The sequence below is a fragment of the Vanacampus margaritifer genome, chromosome 13, assembly GCF_051991255.1.
Source record: "Vanacampus margaritifer isolate UIUO_Vmar chromosome 13, RoL_Vmar_1.0, whole genome shotgun sequence".
Taxonomy (NCBI): Eukaryota; Metazoa; Chordata; class Actinopteri; order Syngnathiformes; family Syngnathidae; genus Vanacampus; species Vanacampus margaritifer.
In genome coordinates this window covers 22,277,807-22,297,481 of record NC_135444.1, presented here as the reverse complement: position 1 = coordinate 22,297,481, position 19,675 = coordinate 22,277,807, and the positions used below count along the sequence as shown (strand labels likewise).

The window sequence follows — 19,675 nt, the reverse complement described above, 5'->3', positions numbered from 1 at the left end:
AGTCAAAGCAAAAAAAAAAAATCAGATCTGGAAAAACTCGCAAGTCAGGTCACTCGTATCTCAAGACACGGTTGTATAGTGAGTAGGGAATGAGTGAATGATTCAGAACGCAGTGTTAGGTCCACTACATAAAAATCCCTGTACTGTATAGTGGTTATATTATTTTACTTTTTATTATTATTATTATTGAAAAGCAAAAGCAATTGTCTTTATTTTCACTAACTCTTTATTGAGGTCACTTTAAATAGTTTAAAAGTTATTCATGTCGCGTAAAAAGTATGACACACACAAAAAAAAATAATCCAACTTCTGAAGTTGATCATCGAAACATCCGTCATCTGGATGCAGGTCGGAACATTTTGACAATGTTTAGACATAAAAAGATTGATATAAATAATCAGTATTAAGGTTGCAAAAAGGGCGGTTTTTTTTTGGGGGGGGGGGGGGATTTCATGGGTAATTTGGGAAATAGACCACATTGGAAACTTTCCAATTTGATGGTATTTGGAAGTAATAGTCAACATTTTGTTTTGTAGAAATCCATGCAGAAGGGATAGCTCGCCTTGCCCACATGGGAGGACATCAGAGTATATTAATTCCTCCATTTTTGTTCAGTGTGTTTGACGCTCGTTCGAAAATCCAATTTGTTTACATGTATGATCTTAAAACAAAATATTCTACGGGTTTTGCCAATCTGCAACAATTGTAAATTCTTGGTCTATTCCCATGGAAAGTTTCTAACAAAAACTATGCAACCCTAATCAGTACCATTTGTTTTTCTTTAAAAAGTGTCATTGGAAGGACAGGGGTGGAAAAAGTCCCGCCCATGTGAGTGTTTTGTCAGTGTGGTGCTGCTGCAGCTGTCCAGATTCCTCCGGGGCTAAGAGGGGTTGGAATGAGGAGGAGGCGGGGGGGGGGGGGGGGAGGAGGGACAAGACTTCCTCACGCAGGCCTCTCGCAGCACACACAGTCTCCTTGAACTTTGCAGTTAGCGTTGGTTAGCAGATCCACTTAGCCCCGTCACGCCAAGGTGAGGCCACCCTGGAACCACCCAACTTTTTTACGGGGATTTGCGGTCAGGGTGTCGGTGGGGATTAGTGCGACTAAAAATGGCCATTGACGTGTCAAGCAGCCTCTTGGCTGCAGGTCAACAAGTAAACGTGGTCAGAGAGGCTCCCCCCAGTCTTCGTTCCAGCCTCGGTGTCCCACTTGGGTTTTTCTTCCTACTCCTGGTCATGATCTCGGTGAGCTCGGCTCGCCTCTCCCAGTCGGCCACGCTACGGCTGTTGGTCCATCTTTTGCCCTCAGCTTCGACTTGCAGGCCCCTGGAAAACAGACGCATAAAAGCAGTGAGGATTAAAAAAAAATAACCACTGGAAGCTCTGGCCTTAAACTAAAATCAATTATAATAGATTTTTCCCACTTCACTGAAAAAAGATTTGCTCTCTTATTTATCCTGAAACCAAACATAGCCTTTTAACTGTTTTTTTCCCAGCATTAATTATCTCCACACAAGATTTTTTTTTTTCTTGACAATGTGAAAATAAGTGTTTCTTCGTGGAGGAGATGGCCCAGTAATAATAGAAAAAAAAATAATATATATTTTTTAAATAATAATAATAATAATAATACCTGAAAAACATGACCAGTAATAAATAAATAAATAAATAAATCATTCCTCTTTCGCCCTAGTTAGTACCTGAACAACCAATCAGAGACAGGTTGCCAAGGTGTCATTCATTTATGGTTCACTCGCAGGCACACTCGTAGCGGACAAGCCCTGCAATTAATTACAATTCAATTGCAATTTCAATTATTACACTCCGTAATTACAAAATCAGCATAATTGTAAAAATAAATAAAAATAAGAAAAGATTATGAATACTAATTTGTTTAAATTTATACATTTGCACCTTTTTTAAATTTTAGAATAATTAATTTAATAAATGTTGTTTCATAATTATAGTGTTTCAATGTTTTTAATTTGTCTTAATATATTTTTTTACTTTTTATTTATTTATTTATTTTGTACCAACAAAAATAAATGATCGTCCTACTACACAGTGCACAAACTGCCAACATGAATAAATAAATAAATTCTGTTTGGTCCAAAAGGAACTTACATAATTATAGTGTTTCTATTTATTTTATTTTATTGGTCTTAAAATTTTTAAATGCTTAAACACTTTCTTGTTTTGTACCAAAAAATAAATGATCATTTGAATAAATCGTGATTTCAATTACTGCCAGAATAATCGTGATTATTATTTTTTCCATAATCGAGCAGCCCTCCCTTGTTGCAAACCCGTGTTTCAGGACTTTTGCTGAAACTATGGCAGAATATCCCTCTCCATAAAATCAAATAAAAGAAATGCCCACCAGAAGCCCCTCCCACCCTAACCGCCATCTTCATAATAACTGCATGCATGCACGCAGGCCTGTTTTCTTCAAGGTTCTGCCTGTCCAAAGCTGGCGGTGACATGTTGCTAACCCGGGGAGGCGTGTAGCCTGTCACGGCCAGCTGTGGACAATGAAGCCCCTTCTCAAGGGTTAGGGCCCGAGGGCCTGGGCGACACCCTCGACCGGCCGTGGCGTCGACCCCCGGCCGCCCGTGCCAGCTACACAACAATCAGGCCTTTATTGGAGGACGGCACAGCAAAATAGCACTCAGATGGATTTGATTCGTTTAAAGTAACTTTCAACCTGCCTCTAGCTTTCACGCAACCAAGGTGGGGTCTGCTAGTACCTGCTTTCACACAGTGAGAACGCCACATTTGTCTTTACTAATCTAAATACGACATTCTGGTTAACATGACTGAAGCAGCAAAAATCCGTTTTTAATCCATCTCAACTGGCGGCCATTTTGTTTTGTAACTTGTAAAGACGCTTACTGTCGACTGAAAATGACATCACAGTGCCTTAAGGTCTCAGGTGACGACCATCAAAGCCCACCCTGTTTTCTGGGTTTGGTCATGTGACATTCACAAGCCGAGTCCTCCTTCGGCACTGCGATGACATTGCCAGTCGCCAGCATGTGTCAGTGCAATGCAAAATGGCCGCCCCCTGATGTGGTCCAAAAACATTATACTGTACATCCATTTTGTTAGTTCCAGAATCGGCCGCAATTCACCACAGTACCAATAAACGGCACCGTTTTGCGGTCCCACACTTCTGGGTTGCACTGCTCTATTCGGAACAAGGTGAACATGCTATGCTAACATGCTACGCTAACATGCCGATGTCAAGCCCTTAACGATGGCATCTAATCACTAGCGAGGTGGAAAAAAGGCAGCCTAATAACAACAGTCATTATCTTTAGGTTAGATAAAGTTTTAAACTTTTCAGTTTCAAGCTTTTTTTGATATATTTTCTTACAATAATCTTGTACTTTACTTGGTCATTTTAGGCTACGAAAGAAATACAAAACAATAGTTTTGTACTACATTGGTGGGTGTTTTTAGGCCAATGAAAAAGTGCTTCGATTTAACAGACGACCCCTGCCCCAATTAGTCTGTTAATCCCAATTTATTTCCAACCATTGCCTTGAACTTCGCCTCACGACAGTAAACTTAATCTGGCCCTTGATGATGTCATCATTTCTCTGTCTTCTGATTGGTTGGCCCCAAGAAAACTTGCTACATTAGCCAACTAGCAAAACACGTCTGCAGTGATCTGCACACATTTTTACATTTAAAACTCTTTCACTGCCATTGACGGCTATAGACGTCAACAAGAGTATGAAAATCTAGGGGGAAAAAAGTTTTTGTTTTTTTTTTACATTTAGAAAAGATATAAAATTTGTGATTAATCGTGAGTTAACTAGTGAAGTCATGGGATTAATTATGAAAAATTCCAAATTTGTTATAATCTTGTCTTCTTTCTTTTTTATTAGAAAAAAAAGTAATTTAATTATTATTATTTTTTTTTTAATCTTTTTTTTATTTTAAGAAAATATTATTAAAAATTAAGGGCGTCAGGTGATAATTCTTTTAAAATCAGAATTAATAGCATGACTATAATAATATAGCATGTTCTAAATGTACAATAATAATAAAAAAAAATCTAGGTTTTCATACTCTTGTTAACAAAAGTGGGAAAAATGTTAAACTAATAGAAATAGTTCAAATTAATTTTTTAAGTTTATAGCCGTCAATGGCAATGAATGAGTTAATAAACATCACATCTGGTGAGTATGATGTATTTGATTTAAAACTATGCTTTTAAAATATGTAAGAAAAAAATGGAGGAACTATTCCATCCCACTGCACATGCGCACACTTGATTCAAGTTACAAGCTTAAATAAAATAGACGGATGTATAGTTAATACAGAGCGGTGGTCTCACCCGTACGTCCTCCTCATGTGGTTTTCTCCGCGCTGTGGTTGGGGTATCCGAGCTGCCTCATGACCTCGCTGCAGTAGGCCTCCACCTGCTCGATCTGCTCCACGCTGAGCCGCTCCCGCCACGCGAAGATGGCCTCCTTGGCGTCCCGCGACGAGATGAGGAAGGGCCGGTCTGACGAGTACCCGCGACCGTGGGTCATGTTGAGGGCGAATCTCTCCAGCTCCGGCGACGTGGACAGGTTGGAGAAGCGGTAGAGCTTCTGCAGCTCCCGGGCCGGGTGCAGCACCAGGTCCTCGTAGCGGACCCGGTGGTAGCTGCGGCGCACCCACGGCGGCGCGTTGGTCACCAACATCATGTCGCCCAGCCAGTTGTCGCAGATGAGCTCCATGGCGCTGGACACGTAGCTTTCGGCGCGGTTCAGGCGGTTGCTGGGCACCAGCAGACGCTTGTACTTGTCGTTGTGCTTCTTGCTGCGGAGCACCTGCAGGCACAATGCACATTTTCAGCGGGAAACTAAAAAAACGCTGGTCCTCGGGTATCGCGGGTCTGCAGACTGGTAGCCATTTGGAACAGATGGATTGGGGAAAAAAGAGAAATAAATAAAAATACAGTTGATAGTCAGGATATGGACTAGGCTGGTTTGCGAATAATTGATGCACAAAAAATATAATAACCCAAAAAATTCTGCAAAAAAGGCTGATGAACATTCAGTATGTGTTTTCCATGAAACAGGGAGGAATTAGGGGGAAAAACTGAAAATATTGTCAAAAAATTGCAAAAAAAAAAATCTCCAAATATGTGATGCCATTAGATGCCAAACTGGGAATGCATCAAGTTATTTACAGGATAGAGATTTTAAGTCTGCTTCTGATTGGCTGTCGTTTTTCCTCTGCATGCTGGTTTCTTGTATATCAAATTTGAGGCTATATATAACAAATATGACTTTTCATCTGACTACAATTAGTTAACTTAATATTTGCTTGAAAGTTAAGCATGTCTAAGCTTCTATTTGGAATTTCATTAACTTATGCAAAAAAAGTCTGTCTCCGATTGATTGGTTGTTTTTCCTCCGATGTGGTGATTCTGAAAAATAATATCACAGGTACAAGTTTGGCCAGAGACGGATTTTCCCCCCACCCCCATCATATTTGTGAATGTCGAGTTATGAATGCAACCCGCCTTGTCAGAATGTTGTTGTTTTTTTGCATCTAACGTTAAATAGCTAACTGGGGTGAAGTTAATCATGTCAAAAAGATGAAGGTCTCAAGATGGGGCCAGAGTTGTTCAAGTGTAAAAAAAAGGTGTTTTGCATAGTCAAGTGCAGAAAAAAATAAAAATAAATCAACATGTCACGCAAGTGCAAAAAGATGCAAGCCCTTGCTCGCTGTAAAAAGCCAAAATCACCTGGATGCTCTCCTTCACCAGAGCCTGCTTGGACTTGAGGCGAGAGTTGTGCACGGCTCTCGGGTCTCGAAAGAGCTGCACGATGTGCAAGTTGATCGCCGGGTCCTTCATGAGCGGAACCAGCGTGCTGAGGTCCAGAACGCGCACGCCCTTGATGACCACCACCGGGTACTTCTTGCACTCCCGCTCCAGCTCGCGTATGTCCCGCTTGGGGCACTTGGCGCAGCGGTCCTCCTGCACCAGGCCGACGCGGTGGCGCTGGTGGGCGTCGCACAGCGGCTCGGAGCACACCACCTTGTTCATCTTCCAGCCGAAGATGAAGGCGGTGGTGAGGTTCTGCGAGCCGGCGTACAGCTTGAGCACGGAGAAGTCGCAGCGGAACAGCGCGCTCAGCATGTCGCGCACGGCGCCCTGCAGGCTGCCCGCGTCGCCCGGGTACAAGGCCTGCCAGATGTGCCACATGGGCTCGTACAGGTAGAACACGTCCGGGTGCTGGTTGAACAGCTCGCCCAGGAACGACGAGCCGGTCCTCCAGGTGGCGTGCAGGTAGATGTGCGTGCGAGGCGCGCCGGGCCCGGGCGGCTCCGTGCCGTTGGCGCCGTCCACTTTGTAGCCGTGCTCCCACAGCAGCGCCACGGCGTTCTTCAGGTCCGAGCACCGCGACTGCTGCTGCAGGAGCCCGTGCTTGGAGCGCTGCAGCGAGCGCTCGCCGAAGTCGAACACATAGGGGATGAGCAGGAGCAAACCCGTGTAGGCGAGGATCAGAATCAAGTATTTCTTCTGGAGCCTCCTCTTCATCGCGCTGGCTGGCAAGCGTCGCGCTTTGGAGCACCGCTCGAGTTGTGCGTGCGCGGCGCGAATGAGGCGCCTTGTGTGGCATGCTCAGATTCTGGGGGATGTGGCGAGAGGCGGGGCGAGTCGGTTGCTTAAATAAAGGCGGAGTCTATTTAGTGCTAGAAGTTGCTAAATGACGGCGGCTCTGATTGTTGCTAAAGGAAGGCGGGGTCGATCTGGTGCAAAAACGTTCCAAAAATATCAAACCTAATCAAATGACATTAAATTGAGGTGGAACTATTTGGGGCTAAAAAATGAGAAATTATGTTGCCCTCGCATGAAATATCTGCACGTCCTCAACCGGACAAGGCTACTTTGTATCGCTGTCTAGTATCTCCTTGTGCAGCCCTGCCACATTCAAAACGGCGGACATGCTTACGTATCCTGGCAACGGATCATCCCGTTCAAGTGAGGAAACCAGTTTTCAATGCAAATTTAAGTCACAGATAACCAAATAAGGATGTGGAATTTATTCAGAGCAAGGCCCGCTGTTTAATGACAGATTAATGAGAAGAGTAATAGTACTAAATCGGGTAAGAAAATACACTTCCCGTTTTGTGTAATCTGCATGCGATGCATTGTGGGAAATGTTAATAAGACACATTGATGCAACATTTATTGCTTTTATTTTTAAGCTTCGACTTTTCCTGTCACTTCAAATTTGATTCGTATCCCATTCAAATCAACAATACAATTTGTGTTGTAAAAAAAAAAAAGAAGAAGACGATAATAGCGGTTTGTCCTCGCGCATGCGCCCACGCCCTCTGGAAGCTAATAGCGCGCCTATGAAGATGTTGCTAAGTCAAACAGAGCTCCTCCTGCTACAGTCACAAATGGCGTTAGCGCCTCGCTCGGTGTAAGGTAGTCAAACCCCGTTCCAGCGCTCGCCACATGTGACGCCGAGCTAAGCTATGGCTCACTGGAGCACCTTCGAGGGGGAGACGAAGGAGCTGGTCAGGTGTGTGAGCGGACTGGAGGACGAAGAGGAGCAAAACTTCCAGCTAGCGCTCAAATTCGCTTGGTCCAATTTCAGGTAAGATGTCCTGGCTCACATCCTGTCCAGAGAAAAAAAAAGGAAAAATATCTTGATTCGTTATGCTTGAGGAAGGAGATGTGTTCTTTTCGTTTGTGTCTATTTGAAAATGTGACACAAGCACAGCAAGCAATAATGGCCCCAATGTGCGTGCATATCTTATTTATTTATCATTTGTTTTTGAATTGTTGAATCAGGTTCCATCACTTCCTGGATGTGGACAGCCACAAAGTGCAGCGTAGCATCAGTGGGTAAGTGTCGACTCTGTTCTGGTATGAATTTCAACAAAGTATACTACGGCCCCTTTGGGTTTAATAACACTAATTGTCCAAGCTTTCTTTCACAGAAAATGTAGCATTAACTCCAAAATTGTGTTTCTGTTTCTACGTCATGTTACGCTTGATTCTGGTTTGAGCTCTTTAGTTTTGGAGGCAACAATGAATATGAATGTTGTTTTTTGGACGCAGAATCTACGAAAAGCTGATGGTCCACTCGGAAGTGCGTAAGGCCGAAAGCTGGATGAGGCTGACTGATGAGTTCCTCAATTCGCCGCTGGCGAACACCAATGAAACGAAGGTAACTAAATGGTCAAAACCCGCCGCCGCAATCTTCCAGAAATGCTTCGGTGCGTTAACGATTGTTTTCGTGTTTACAGACGGACGCTCACTACAGCATACTGTCGCTGCTTCTCCTGTTGTCGGGCTCCCCCTCCAACACAGACTTTACGGAGCGACCCCGGGTCAAGGAGGTTGGTGAGTTGTTATATCGCAGAGGTTGAAGTTATTCGTTTTTTTTTTTTTACAGTATTCAGACAGGCAAGTCTGAATTGAGGGTTTCGCACATTCAGTGTCATGTGAACTATTTCTATTAGTTAAATATTTTTTTCATTTCATTCATTTTTTTTTATGAAAACCTAGATTTTTTTATTGTACATTTATAACATAAAAAATTATCATGTGATTTATTATGATTAAACCGCCCTTATTTTTAATATATTTTTATAAATTAGCCCCATCAGGCGATTACATTTTTTTTAATTGTAATTAACGATTAATCACAAATTTGATATCTGTTCTAAATTTATCAAAAACAAATCTAGGTTTTCATACTCTTGTTAGCAAAAGTGGATTTTTTTTTTAAACTAATAGAAATAGTTCAAATGAATTTTTGACGTCTATAGCCGTCAATGGCAGTTAAATGAATTCAAATTGACATTGAAATGTTGTAGAATGCAATTTTCAAATAGCAAATTCTGAATTTTTTTTGGGAAAAACACTGCTTTATTTCAATAAAATGACCCCCCCCCCCCCCCCCCCCCACAGAACCAGTGGACAACTTTGATTGGGCGAAATACCTTCTGGAGGGTGAGGACATCGACAATAGGCCGTACCCTGATACTCCGGTGAGTGTTAAGTCTTTTCTAGGTCTGCAGTAGAGCCCGACCGATATGCATTTTTTGAGACCAATACCGATTTTTGGCAGAAAAAAATACTGATTGCCGATTTTGGTAACTTTGGTTTTCTTTGATAACGTTTTAAAGGAAAATGTTTTTGGCCAGTAATCGGCCAATTATAATTGGCGGCTGATTAATCGGTCGGGCACTACTCTGCAGTGTTTGCCATGCGCACTCAAAAGTCACAGATACTACAGTAGAACCTGAAGAAGGCAACCCCAAGTGGACAAACATAATAGCTACCGGTCACTTCACATGCATGTAAGGGTTTGTTAAAGCAAAATCAATAATCTGACCTATTAATCGATAGAATAATTGCTTGAATACTTGATTCTAAAGATATTGGACAGCTGCTGCCTCAGCCGATTTGTTTTACATTGGAAGAATTTCCTTACGTTGCTATTTCCTGCGGGACGATCAGGAGTGGTCCGAGGAGGAGAGCGAGGGCGAGGACAGCCATCAGCCAATCAGCAGGCAGGACTCCGGGATCCAGTTGGACAAAACCCCCCAGGAGGACAAAGACCACGCCGACAAGACGGTTTCGGTCCCGTGGACAGGTCGGAATCAATCGCAGTAGAGTGGTACCTCAACATAAGAGCTTAATTCATTCCATGACCCAACTTGTAACTCAATTTACTGACAAGAAGTCAGGGCACCGCTGTCGATCAAAAGTCCAAAAGTCATATGTAGAGAGAAAACGTTGTGTTTTGTTTTTGTCTGTTTTGTTGTAGTGGGTGAACCCGATGCTCGTGCCTGGTTGGAGCAACATGTGGTGACCCCCTACTGGGTGTCGCACGCCCCCCGATTCGCCCACAGCCTCCATTTACACTCCAACTTGCTCAATGTCTGGTGAGACCCGATCCCAAGACTCTGATACTATGGCATATTAAAAATAGAGCTGTCAAAATTAATCGATTATCAAATTAGTTGGCAACTATTTTAATAATCGAATAATCGCTTGGAGCCATTTTCAAAATTAATCGATTAATCGACAAGTAACCGATTATCAAATTAATCGACAACTATTTTGATTATTCAGTAATTGTCTGGAGCCATTTCCCAAAATTAATCGACTAATCGACAAGAAATCGATTATCAAATTAGTCGACAACTATTTTAATAGTCGAGTAATTGTTTGAAGTCATTTTTCAAAATTAATCGATTAATCGACAAATAACCGATTATCAAATTAATCGACAACTATTTTGATTATTCAGTAATTGTTTGGAGCCATTTTTCAAAATAAATCGACAAGTAACCGATTATCAAATTAATCGACAACTATTTTGATTATTCAGTAATTGTTTGGAGACACTTTCCAAAATTAATCGATTAATGACAAGTAATCGATTAGCAAATTAGTCGATTTAATATTAATTATTTTAATAGTCGAGTTAACATTTTGAGCCATTTTTTTTTTTTATTTAAAATTGTCCAAATCCTCTGATTTCGGCATATTGACCGTAATTGTTGACTGATTTCTTTATGAAAGAAGAGTGATTATCTCCTGTGTTTAATCAAAATAAGACATTTGCAAACATCTGTTTTTGCTTTGGGAAACAATGACCCAACCGGTAACATAGTACAACATCAACCCCCCCCCCCCCCCCTTTTTTTTAAATCACTACACGAATACATAGTACCAATCACTGGTTAATAAACAGTAATCAGGGGGGGAAAAAATGTTTTTTCTAAATACACTTCAATGCAAATTTAAAATTAATCGATTGAAAAATCGATAGATTAATCGATTGTAAAAAAATATTCGACGGTGACAGCACTAATTAAAAATGTATAGAAAGAGGACTGAAATAAAAATCACAATCTTTTTTCAAAATGGGTCATCCGTCATTAAAAGTCGTAAATGACTGAATCAAACATCTTTGTGATGTTCTCATGAGCCGTTTTCCCGCGCAGGGACCAGCACTTGTACAACACCGATCCTCTGTATCTGCCTGAAGAAAAAGCTTTTGTTACCGAGACCCAAGTCGTCCGCGAGACACTGTGGTGAGCTGCGTGATCACATTTTTCATTTTTGTTTCAACACTCTTCTTGAGAGGTTAATAAAAACGCTCGACTTAATAATAATCTTAGTAGTTATTCTTTCATTCTTCGGTTGTGTTCTGAACTTTTTTTGTGTCTCAGGCTTCTATCGGGCGTTAAGAAGCACTTCATATTCCAGCATCACGATGGGAACGTGTCGGTTCGGAATAACGTGGTGGTCACTCATCTCACCAGTGTAAGTGCAAAAAAAAAATACTTGAAACACGATTTGAGCTGGTGATTACGATTTGCCGCAGAACTGCCTCCGGTCCGTGCTGGAGCACGTGGCCGCGTACGGCCAGGCGGTGTTCCGGCTGCAGAGATTCATCGACGAGGTGACGGGCCACAGTCCCGAGCTGGGTCCGGCCGGCTCCAAGAGGGGCTCGGAGCCCCCGTTCAGGACCTACCAGGCTTTTGTGTGGGCCCTCAATAAGTACTTCGCCGGCTTCAAGGAGGAGCTGGTCGCCATCGAGAGAGTGCTCGTGTGCAAAGGCAAGCGCCGTCAACGAGTCATCAAACTCGATATGACAATCCGGGCGATATGGCCAAAAAATAAAAGTCTCAGTCATTCAGGACGATTACGATTTTAATCGATTTCAATCTAATAAACCCAACAAAAGTTTATTTAATCGTGTCAAAAATAATTCCTGTGCAAAATGTTCAGACAACAATAATGTATACGGATTCTAAATCAGTTTTAACATAAACTTAACATTCCCAAATTCAAAATGGCAACTCACGATAACATCTGGATGTAACGGGACAAAAGAACAGCAGCTTTTAATCATCCAGAAGACAAAATTTGATTTCAGCATTTAGCAAATTTTCAACGATTTGATTTTTAAAATGACGATTAATCGAATTAATTTGATTTATTGCCCAGCAATGTAGTACAATGTAGCAGGAAAAAAAAAGTAAATTGCAATGATAACATATAATGCAAACAGTAATTAGCATATAGTAGTGGTTAACTGTATATTAGCGCTGTCAGAATTAATCGATTAGCAAATTCATCGACAGCTATTTTAATAATCGAGTAATCGTTGGAGCCATTTTAAAATTGTTGAAATCCTCTGATTTCAGCATATCAACAGTAATTGTTCACTTATTATCTTCTGTGTTTAATCAAAATAAGACATTTGCAAACGTCTGTTTTTACTTTGGAAGACAATCGGTATCATCGTACAACATCAATTTTCCATTTTTTAAAAAAAAATCACTATACGAATACAAAATAAGAAATAAACACCAATCACTGGTTAATAAACAGTCATCAGGGGGAAAATGCTTTTGCAACACACTTTAATGCGAAATTAAAATTAATCTGATTAGTTGATTAATCGATAGATTCATCGATTCTAAAAATATTTGATAGTGACAGAACTACTGTATATCGCTACACCATAACGTCGTATCAGTGTGAACTCATAGAAGTAGTGCTGTCACGATTGACATTTTTTAGAATCAAATCATCTAGATTATTCAATCTATTAATCAACTAATCGGATTCATTTTAATTTTGCATTAAAGTGTATTACAATTTTTTTTTTCCCTGATTACTGTTAACCAGTTACCATTCCCCTATTAACCAGTGGTTGGTAGTTATTTTGAACTTTGTATTCGTATAGTGATTAAAAACGGGATTAATGTTGTACGATGTAACCGATTCGGTCATTGTTTTCCAAAGTAAATGTTTGTTTGCAAATGTTTTATTTTGATTAAACACAGGAGATAATCGGTGAACAATTACTGTTGATGAATGAATTTTTGATTAAAAAAAATGGTTCCAAAGGATTACTCGATTAATAAAAATAGTTGTCGATTAATTTGATAATCGGTTGCTTCTCGATGAATCGATGAATTTTGCCAGCTGTAAATATAAGGCGGTCGCCCTCCCAGACGAGACGGTGACGCTGTCGGCCGTGCTGGAGCGACTCAGACCGCACCTGGCGCAGATCAAAGTGCTGCACAAGGTCTTCTGCACCGGCGTCGCCGAGGTGCCCCCCGAGACCCCCAATGTGGTGCGGGCCTCCCACCTGCTCAACACGCTCTACAAGGCCATCATCGAGTACGACAGCGTCGGGGAAGCTTCCGAGCAAACGGTGACCAAATATACGACGGATAGAAAAAAAACACATTTTTGATGAGGCGTCAAGTCAAGTTTGACACTTTTTTTTTTTTTTTTCTATTAGGTGGCCTTACTGTTTTCACTATGGACGGAGACTGTACGACCATATTTGGAGATAGTGGACGAATGGATCGTCCACGGCCACCTGTTCGATCCCGCCAAAGAGTTCATCATCCAGAGGAACAAGGACGTGGCGGTCAACCACCGGGACTTCTGGCACGCCACCTACACGCTCTACAGCATCTCCGAAACGGTGGAGAGCGAGATGAGCGACGCGGCCAGCGGGAGTTCCGCGGGGGACGGCGGGGGCGGCAACCGCCAGCTGACCATGGTGTCCTTCCTCAAACCCGTCCTCAAGCAGATCATCATGGCCGGGAAGTCCATGCAGCTTCTCAAGAACCTGGATCGGAGACAAGATGCGCAGACGGACTCCAGAGGTCACTCGGGGGGGTTTTGTCAAGTTTTTTTGGACGGAAGAGGATTGAAGAAGGCCTGAAGAGACAAACAGGAAGCTTGGCAGGATTCTGACTTTAATCACGGAATTCTGACTTTAAACTCAGAATCTTCACTTTATTCTCAGAATTCTGACTTCAAACTCAGAATTCTGACTTTAAATCAGAATTCTGAGAATACTCACTTTAAAGTCAGAATTCTGACATTATTCTCAGAATTCTCACTTTATTCTCATATTTTTGAATTCTGAGTTTATTCTCATAATTCTGACTTTAATCACAGAATTCTCACTTTAAAGTCAGAATTCTGACTTTATTCTCATATTTCTGAATTCTGACTTTATTCTCAGAATTCTGACTTTAAACTCAGAATTCTGACTTTAAACTCAGAATTCTGACTTTAATCACAGAATTCTCACTTGAAAGTCAGAATTCTGACTTTATTCTCACATTTCTGAATTCTGACTTGATTCTCAGAATTCTGACTTTAAATTCAGAATTCTGAGTTTATTCTCAGAATTCTGACTTTAATCACAGAATTCTCACTTCAAAGTCAGAATTCTGACTTTATTCTCATATTTTTGAATTCTGACTTGATTCTCAGAATTCTGAGTTTAAGATCAGAATTCTGACTTTAAACTCATAATTCTCACTTTATTCTCAGAATTCTGACTTTAAATTCAGAATTCAGATTCAATTTAAATTCAGAATTCTGAGTTTATTCTCAGAATTCTGAGTTTATTCTCAGAATTCTGAGTTTATTCTCATATTTCTGAATTCTGACTTGATTCTCAGAATTCTGACTTTAAATTCAGAATTCTGAGTTTATTCTCAGAATTCTCTTTATTCTCATATTTCTGAATTCTGACTTGATTCTCAGAATTCAGATTCAATTTAAATTCAGAATTCTGAGTTTATTCTCAGAATTCTGACTTTAAACTCAGAATTCTGACTTTAAACTCATAATTCTCACTTTATTCTCAGAATTCTGACTTTAAAGTTAGAATCCTGCCAAACTTTTTTTTTCTCTCTTCACTGGCCCTAATCCTCTTCCATAAATTTTAGACATTGACATGTAATGTGGCCGATGTTTCATGGAAATCGGCAATTTCGGTTAAACCGTTTTCTGCAACGCAGACGCCGAGCGCAAAAGTTTATACACGCTGTTCCTGGAGTCGGTGCAGTCGCGTCTCCGCAGCCAGGACGCGTCCCCCTCTGGCGGCGCGAGCGAGCGACAGGATGCCAGGAAGAGCCTGATCCGGATGCAATCGGTCGTCGCTCAGCATCTCCAGATGCAAGATCTGCATGACCCGCTTCTGGCCATCAACTTCGCCAGGTGAGCCGCAGGAGGACGCGAGCAAGCTATCGGTCAAGCGTTCCCGCCTTCTGTTTGTCCTCCCGGCTCAATGCACGGCAATGTCCATCATGAAACGCTAGCGCCACCTAGTGGCAGAACAATTCACTCAACACAAATGAATGAGTCCGTTTTTTTTTTTTGTAAGTCTTAAAATATCTTTTTAGCTAGGGATGCACGATAATGCGTTTTTCAACCGATACGATAAACCAATCATTTCGAAAGTGCCGATGTCGATAACCGACAGGTGAAGCTGTTTTAAAAATGCAACAAAAAAACACAAGGGGTAACATTTTGGGCAGACGCAGTAAAGAAAGCCCAAAATGGCGAGTGTCATGTCGCCGTGATGCTTTTCCTGTGAACACGAGGTCGCGCGCATTATGATGTCACAAAAATGTGACACTATCATAGGGGAGGGGAGGGGTCGAGCAGTTGGGCCAAACCTGAGCCACAAGCACAAATAGATCGACCAACGTGGCAAGTTGATTTCTTTATTATCTGTATGTCGTCAATTTGGTCGATCATTTGCTGATAATCGGCGACCACCGATATTATCGTGCGTCCCTATTTTCACTTTTTAAATGATTCATATGAATTCCTATAAAATGACTGTAGATGAATTATCATTAGCTGAAATATACATCAGGTGTTTGGAAGGGCTGGATTGAAACTCTTGAAACTGTAAAGACGGCGTGTTTTTTTTTTTTTTGCCTCAGGCTGTACTTGGAGCAGAGCGACTTCCACGAGCGCTTCTCGCGGGACGATTTCACCGTGGACCGCTCGTCGCAGTCGGTCACCTGCCAGACCTTCGAGCTGACGCTGCGCTCTTGCCTCTACCCGCACATCCAGCGGCGCTACGTCGACTGCTGCGGGAACCTCATGAAGACCCTGAAAAAAGACTACAAGTCAGTCGACGCAACCTGTCGAGAGATTTTCTTCTTCTTCTTCTTGTTCTCACCATCTTGTTGTTCAGGCTCCTGGAGTACCTTCAGGCCATGCGGAACTACTTCCTGCTGGAGGCCGGCGACACCATGTACGACTTCTACACGGCCATCTTTGACAAGGTGCGCGAAAAGGAGAGCTGGCAGCAGCCGTCCTTCCTCAACGGCCAGCTGCAGGAGGCGGTCGGACAGCGCCGCCCGGAGGACAGCAGCAGGTACTGCGTGCGCGTGTCCGGCCTGCGCTTTCACGCGTTGTGTCAATAATCGACATCTTTCTTGCTTTGTAAGATTGTCAATCTTCTTGGAGACGATTGATCCTGGCCGGAAGAAACATCCCGTCAATAATCTGGAAGTGCTGACACTCAGTTATAAGGTCGGTTTTTATTATGAACCAATGATTTTTGTTTGTTTGGTAAACAGGATTAACCAAATCTAAAATTATACTATACTTGTGGATCAGTTCATTTTTTATTTTTTACATTTTATGGTAGCTAAAAAAATATACATTAGTTTAATTTGTATTAATTTTTTTGCAATTATGTAAAACATCAAAAGGGGAAGGATGTAAATGTTCACTATTTTTAATAAAATAAGAGTTGCGTAATATATTTTTGTCACTTTTTTCCTTTAAAAAAAAAAATACACTGAACAATAAAATTGTGTTAACGCTATTTTTAATCGCTTTTTTATTTTTACATTTGAACCCATTATATTTTTCAGATCAGGGTTTTTTCTATTGCTAGGTTAAAAAACAACAACATTTTCCTTTATTTCCTGCTGAATATTTCATCAATCCTAACAAAAACAAATGCAAGCATCGTCTAGCTATGTAGTGCACAATTTGGTGGTGTTCCAATTTAAGATAGCTCTGTCCTAGTCATGAACTCATTTGCTCCCATAAACGTATAAATACGTTCTATATTTAAATGTTTGACGTGTCCCAAAGACGTATTTATACGTTAAAAAAAAATAAAAAAAAAAATGCTAAAGCATACAGAAGGTTTTCATGCAGCCTCTCAACAGCAAAGAACTGTTGAAGAAATGGTCATTTATTACACAAACGGCCAGCAGGTGGCAGCAGAGCAAAAGAGCTCAACCAGGGCCATGTTGAAAAAAAAAACTCATTTACTCACAGTTCTAGATTTGTGAATAATGATGAAACTTAGCTATATTCTAATGCTAATTGCTGCAAAACGGAAGCAGATAGGTTAGCTATGTTCCATGTTTTGATAGCAATAGAACACAATATTCTGTGGGCCTCGCAAAATCACTCAAAATACAGAGTGAAGGCTACGAGTGAATGAGTTAAAGGTTCAAAACGCGGACATATTTAAATATTTTTGTTTTCCCTCCTCTCCAGGTTCCGTGGCCTGTGGACATCGTGATCAGCTCCGAGTGCCAAAAGATCTACAATCAAGTCTTCCTGCTGCTGCTTCAGATCAAATGGGCCAAGTACAGCTTGGACACGCTTCGATTCAGCGGTGAGGTGACGCCATTTGCTCCGTCGTGGCGCGTATTCCCACAACGTGATGAATTGAAACGTCAGAGTTTGCAGATTTCACAAAGAAAGCGGAGGGCACGCCGGCTGACGGTGCGAGGCAGAAACCAGTCAAGCAGCAGATTCACCGCATGTGTTTGCTGCGCGTCAAACTCATGCACTTCGTCAACAGCCTTCACAACTACATCATGACCAGGGTGCGAGAAAGGCGGACCAGCCGACCACTCAATCACACGCCTTCGTTAACAGTCAATTTTTTTTAAATTTTATTTACACTTACAAGCCAACGTCAGATTCGCCGCAATTGGAGCAGTTAAAGTACTGTAATGCCCTCTCTTGTGGGCAAGGAGAGCTACCGATGCAAATGTTACCGTTAATTGAAGCGAGTTGTGTCACGCCCCTTAAAGGCGCACACGCAACACACTAATGATACCGTATGAACGGTCATGACACTTTCTAAAAGCAGTTTATGTTGTATTGAAATGTGTTTTTTTTTTTGTGACGGTCAGATTCTGCACAGCACCGGACTGGAGTTCCAGCACCAAGTGCAGGAAGCGAAGGACCTGGACCAGCTGATTAAGATCCATTACAGATACTTGGCGACCATTCATGACCGCTGTTTATTGAGGGAGAAGGTAATTAATCCAAGGGCGGCGCTTCAGTATAGTATGTTTTTTTTTTTTGCTTCTTGACTCGTTTGAGACTAAAATGATTGCGTAATAATGACCTCGTCTGCATTGTTAATTTCCTAAAATGACAACCGGATGTTGTATGTTCCTAAAAAGAAGACAAACTTGTGTTGCTCAACTTTTCTAAAAAGAAGACCAAGAACGATGTTGCACTTCTCTCGAAAGAAGACAAACAACCTTTTTGCTTTCCTGAAAAGAAGACAAACTATTGATGTGGCGCATTCCTAAAAAGAAAACATAAATTGATGCCAATCTTGCCTAAAGAAGACAAACGATCGATTTTGCGCATTGCGAAAATAAAAAGACGAATGAATGCACTTTTTGGGTCAGCCAAACAATTGTTTTGCTTTCCTAAAAAGAAGCCAAAGTCTGATGAACATGTTGCACATTCCGGACAAATATTTTCTGTTGCATTTTCCTAAATGTAAAAAACACACAAACACAACTAATAATATGCACTTACTTAAAATGAAGACAAGTTCTGTTGCAAAAAAGTCAAATGTGATTTTGGTCTTTCCTCAAAAGACAATAAATGTAATATTCAGAAAGCTTTATTTATTAATGTTGCACTTCCTTAAAAATAAATGATTTAGGCTGTTTTATAGTATTATTCATTTGATATTTTATTATATATAATATTTTATTTAGTTGGGAATTTACTGCTAGCAGTTTTTTATGATAGCTTTTTTAAATGTCATTAAAATATAAGCACTTAACTATTTTGGAATTTGTTTTGTGACTAATGTGTATCAATGTTAACACAACAGTGACATCATCCATTTTCTCCTTCCTTCCTTCTTTCCTTCCTCAGGTCAGTTTTGTTAAGGAAGCCATCATGAAGGTGCTCAATCTTGTCCTCATCTTCTCGGACCGATGGCAAGCCGGATTTGGAGCCTGGAAGTAAGAAGAAAGATGGAACCTCAGAAACCCTTCCATTTGTATTGATGTACTTTTTATTTCTTTTTCAATAGGATTGAGTCCATTGCCAAAATGGAGTCTGATTTCAAAAATTGTCACATGTTCCTGGTGACCATCCTCAACAAGGCCGTGTGTCGCGGCTCCTTCCCGCACTGTGAGTTTCATTTGAATGACTTTTGAATGCTTAATGCACAGTTGAGATGTTTTTTTTTTTTTTTGTTTTGATTGCAGTGGAGTCGCTCGCCCTGTCGTTGATGGCCGGCTTCGAGCAGTGCTAAAAGTGGGGCTGCAGTCCAGCCATGTTTTATGAGCACCACAAGTCATGTGACTGGACATGTTGAAGCAAGACTTGTTTGCAAACCTCTTTTTCCCTGCAGTTAAATTAATAATGTGGTTGTTGTTGTTGTGTGGAACACAATAAATCCTACTTAATTCTGAAGTTGTCAATTTACTGGTTCTGATTGTGATACATTTTTAACTCATTCACTGCCATTGACGGCTATAAACGCCAAAAAATCATTAACTATTTCTATTAGTTTTAACATTTTTTTCCACTTTTGTTAACAAGAGTAGGAAAACCTAGA

The 19,675-nt window shown here is 41.1% G+C and overlaps 2 protein-coding genes across 3 annotated transcripts; one reads left to right on the top strand and one right to left on the bottom strand.

The window, feature by feature from the left end:
- Positions 1 to 154: 154 nt before the first annotated feature.
- chst7 (carbohydrate (N-acetylglucosamine 6-O) sulfotransferase 7) lies at positions 155 to 6,632 on the bottom strand. Its single transcript, XM_077583391.1, has 3 exons — positions 5,749 to 6,632; positions 4,345 to 4,825; positions 155 to 1,325 (listed from the first exon to the last, which is right to left on the bottom strand). The coding sequence occupies exons 1-2, from the start codon at positions 6,544 to 6,546 to the stop codon at positions 4,358 to 4,360; spliced, it is 1,266 nt and encodes a 421-aa protein (XP_077439517.1). The 5' UTR covers positions 6,547 to 6,632; the 3' UTR covers positions 155 to 1,325; positions 4,345 to 4,357.
- Positions 6,633 to 7,336: 704 nt separating this feature from the next.
- tubgcp5 (tubulin gamma complex component 5) lies at positions 7,337 to 19,530 on the top strand. Of its 2 annotated transcripts, none has more exons than XM_077584713.1 (22): positions 7,337 to 7,615; positions 7,813 to 7,866; positions 8,083 to 8,191; positions 8,271 to 8,367; positions 8,938 to 9,017; positions 9,490 to 9,625; positions 9,800 to 9,917; positions 10,986 to 11,075; positions 11,214 to 11,307; positions 11,369 to 11,603; positions 13,011 to 13,213; positions 13,304 to 13,676; positions 14,829 to 15,027; positions 15,762 to 15,950; positions 16,019 to 16,201; positions 16,275 to 16,359; positions 17,347 to 17,467; positions 17,533 to 17,681; positions 17,994 to 18,119; positions 18,985 to 19,073; positions 19,145 to 19,245; positions 19,323 to 19,530. In XM_077584713.1, exons 1-22 carry the CDS (start codon positions 7,494 to 7,496, stop codon positions 19,367 to 19,369), a joined length of 3,000 nt encoding a protein of 999 aa, XP_077440839.1. In that variant the 5' UTR covers positions 7,337 to 7,493; the 3' UTR covers positions 19,370 to 19,530. The 2 variants fall into 2 exon arrangements, with proteins under 2 accessions (XP_077440839.1, XP_077440840.1); XM_077584714.1 differs by having other exon boundaries at positions 7,338 to 7,615; positions 17,542 to 17,681.
- The last annotated feature ends 145 nt before the right edge of the window (positions 19,531 to 19,675 follow it).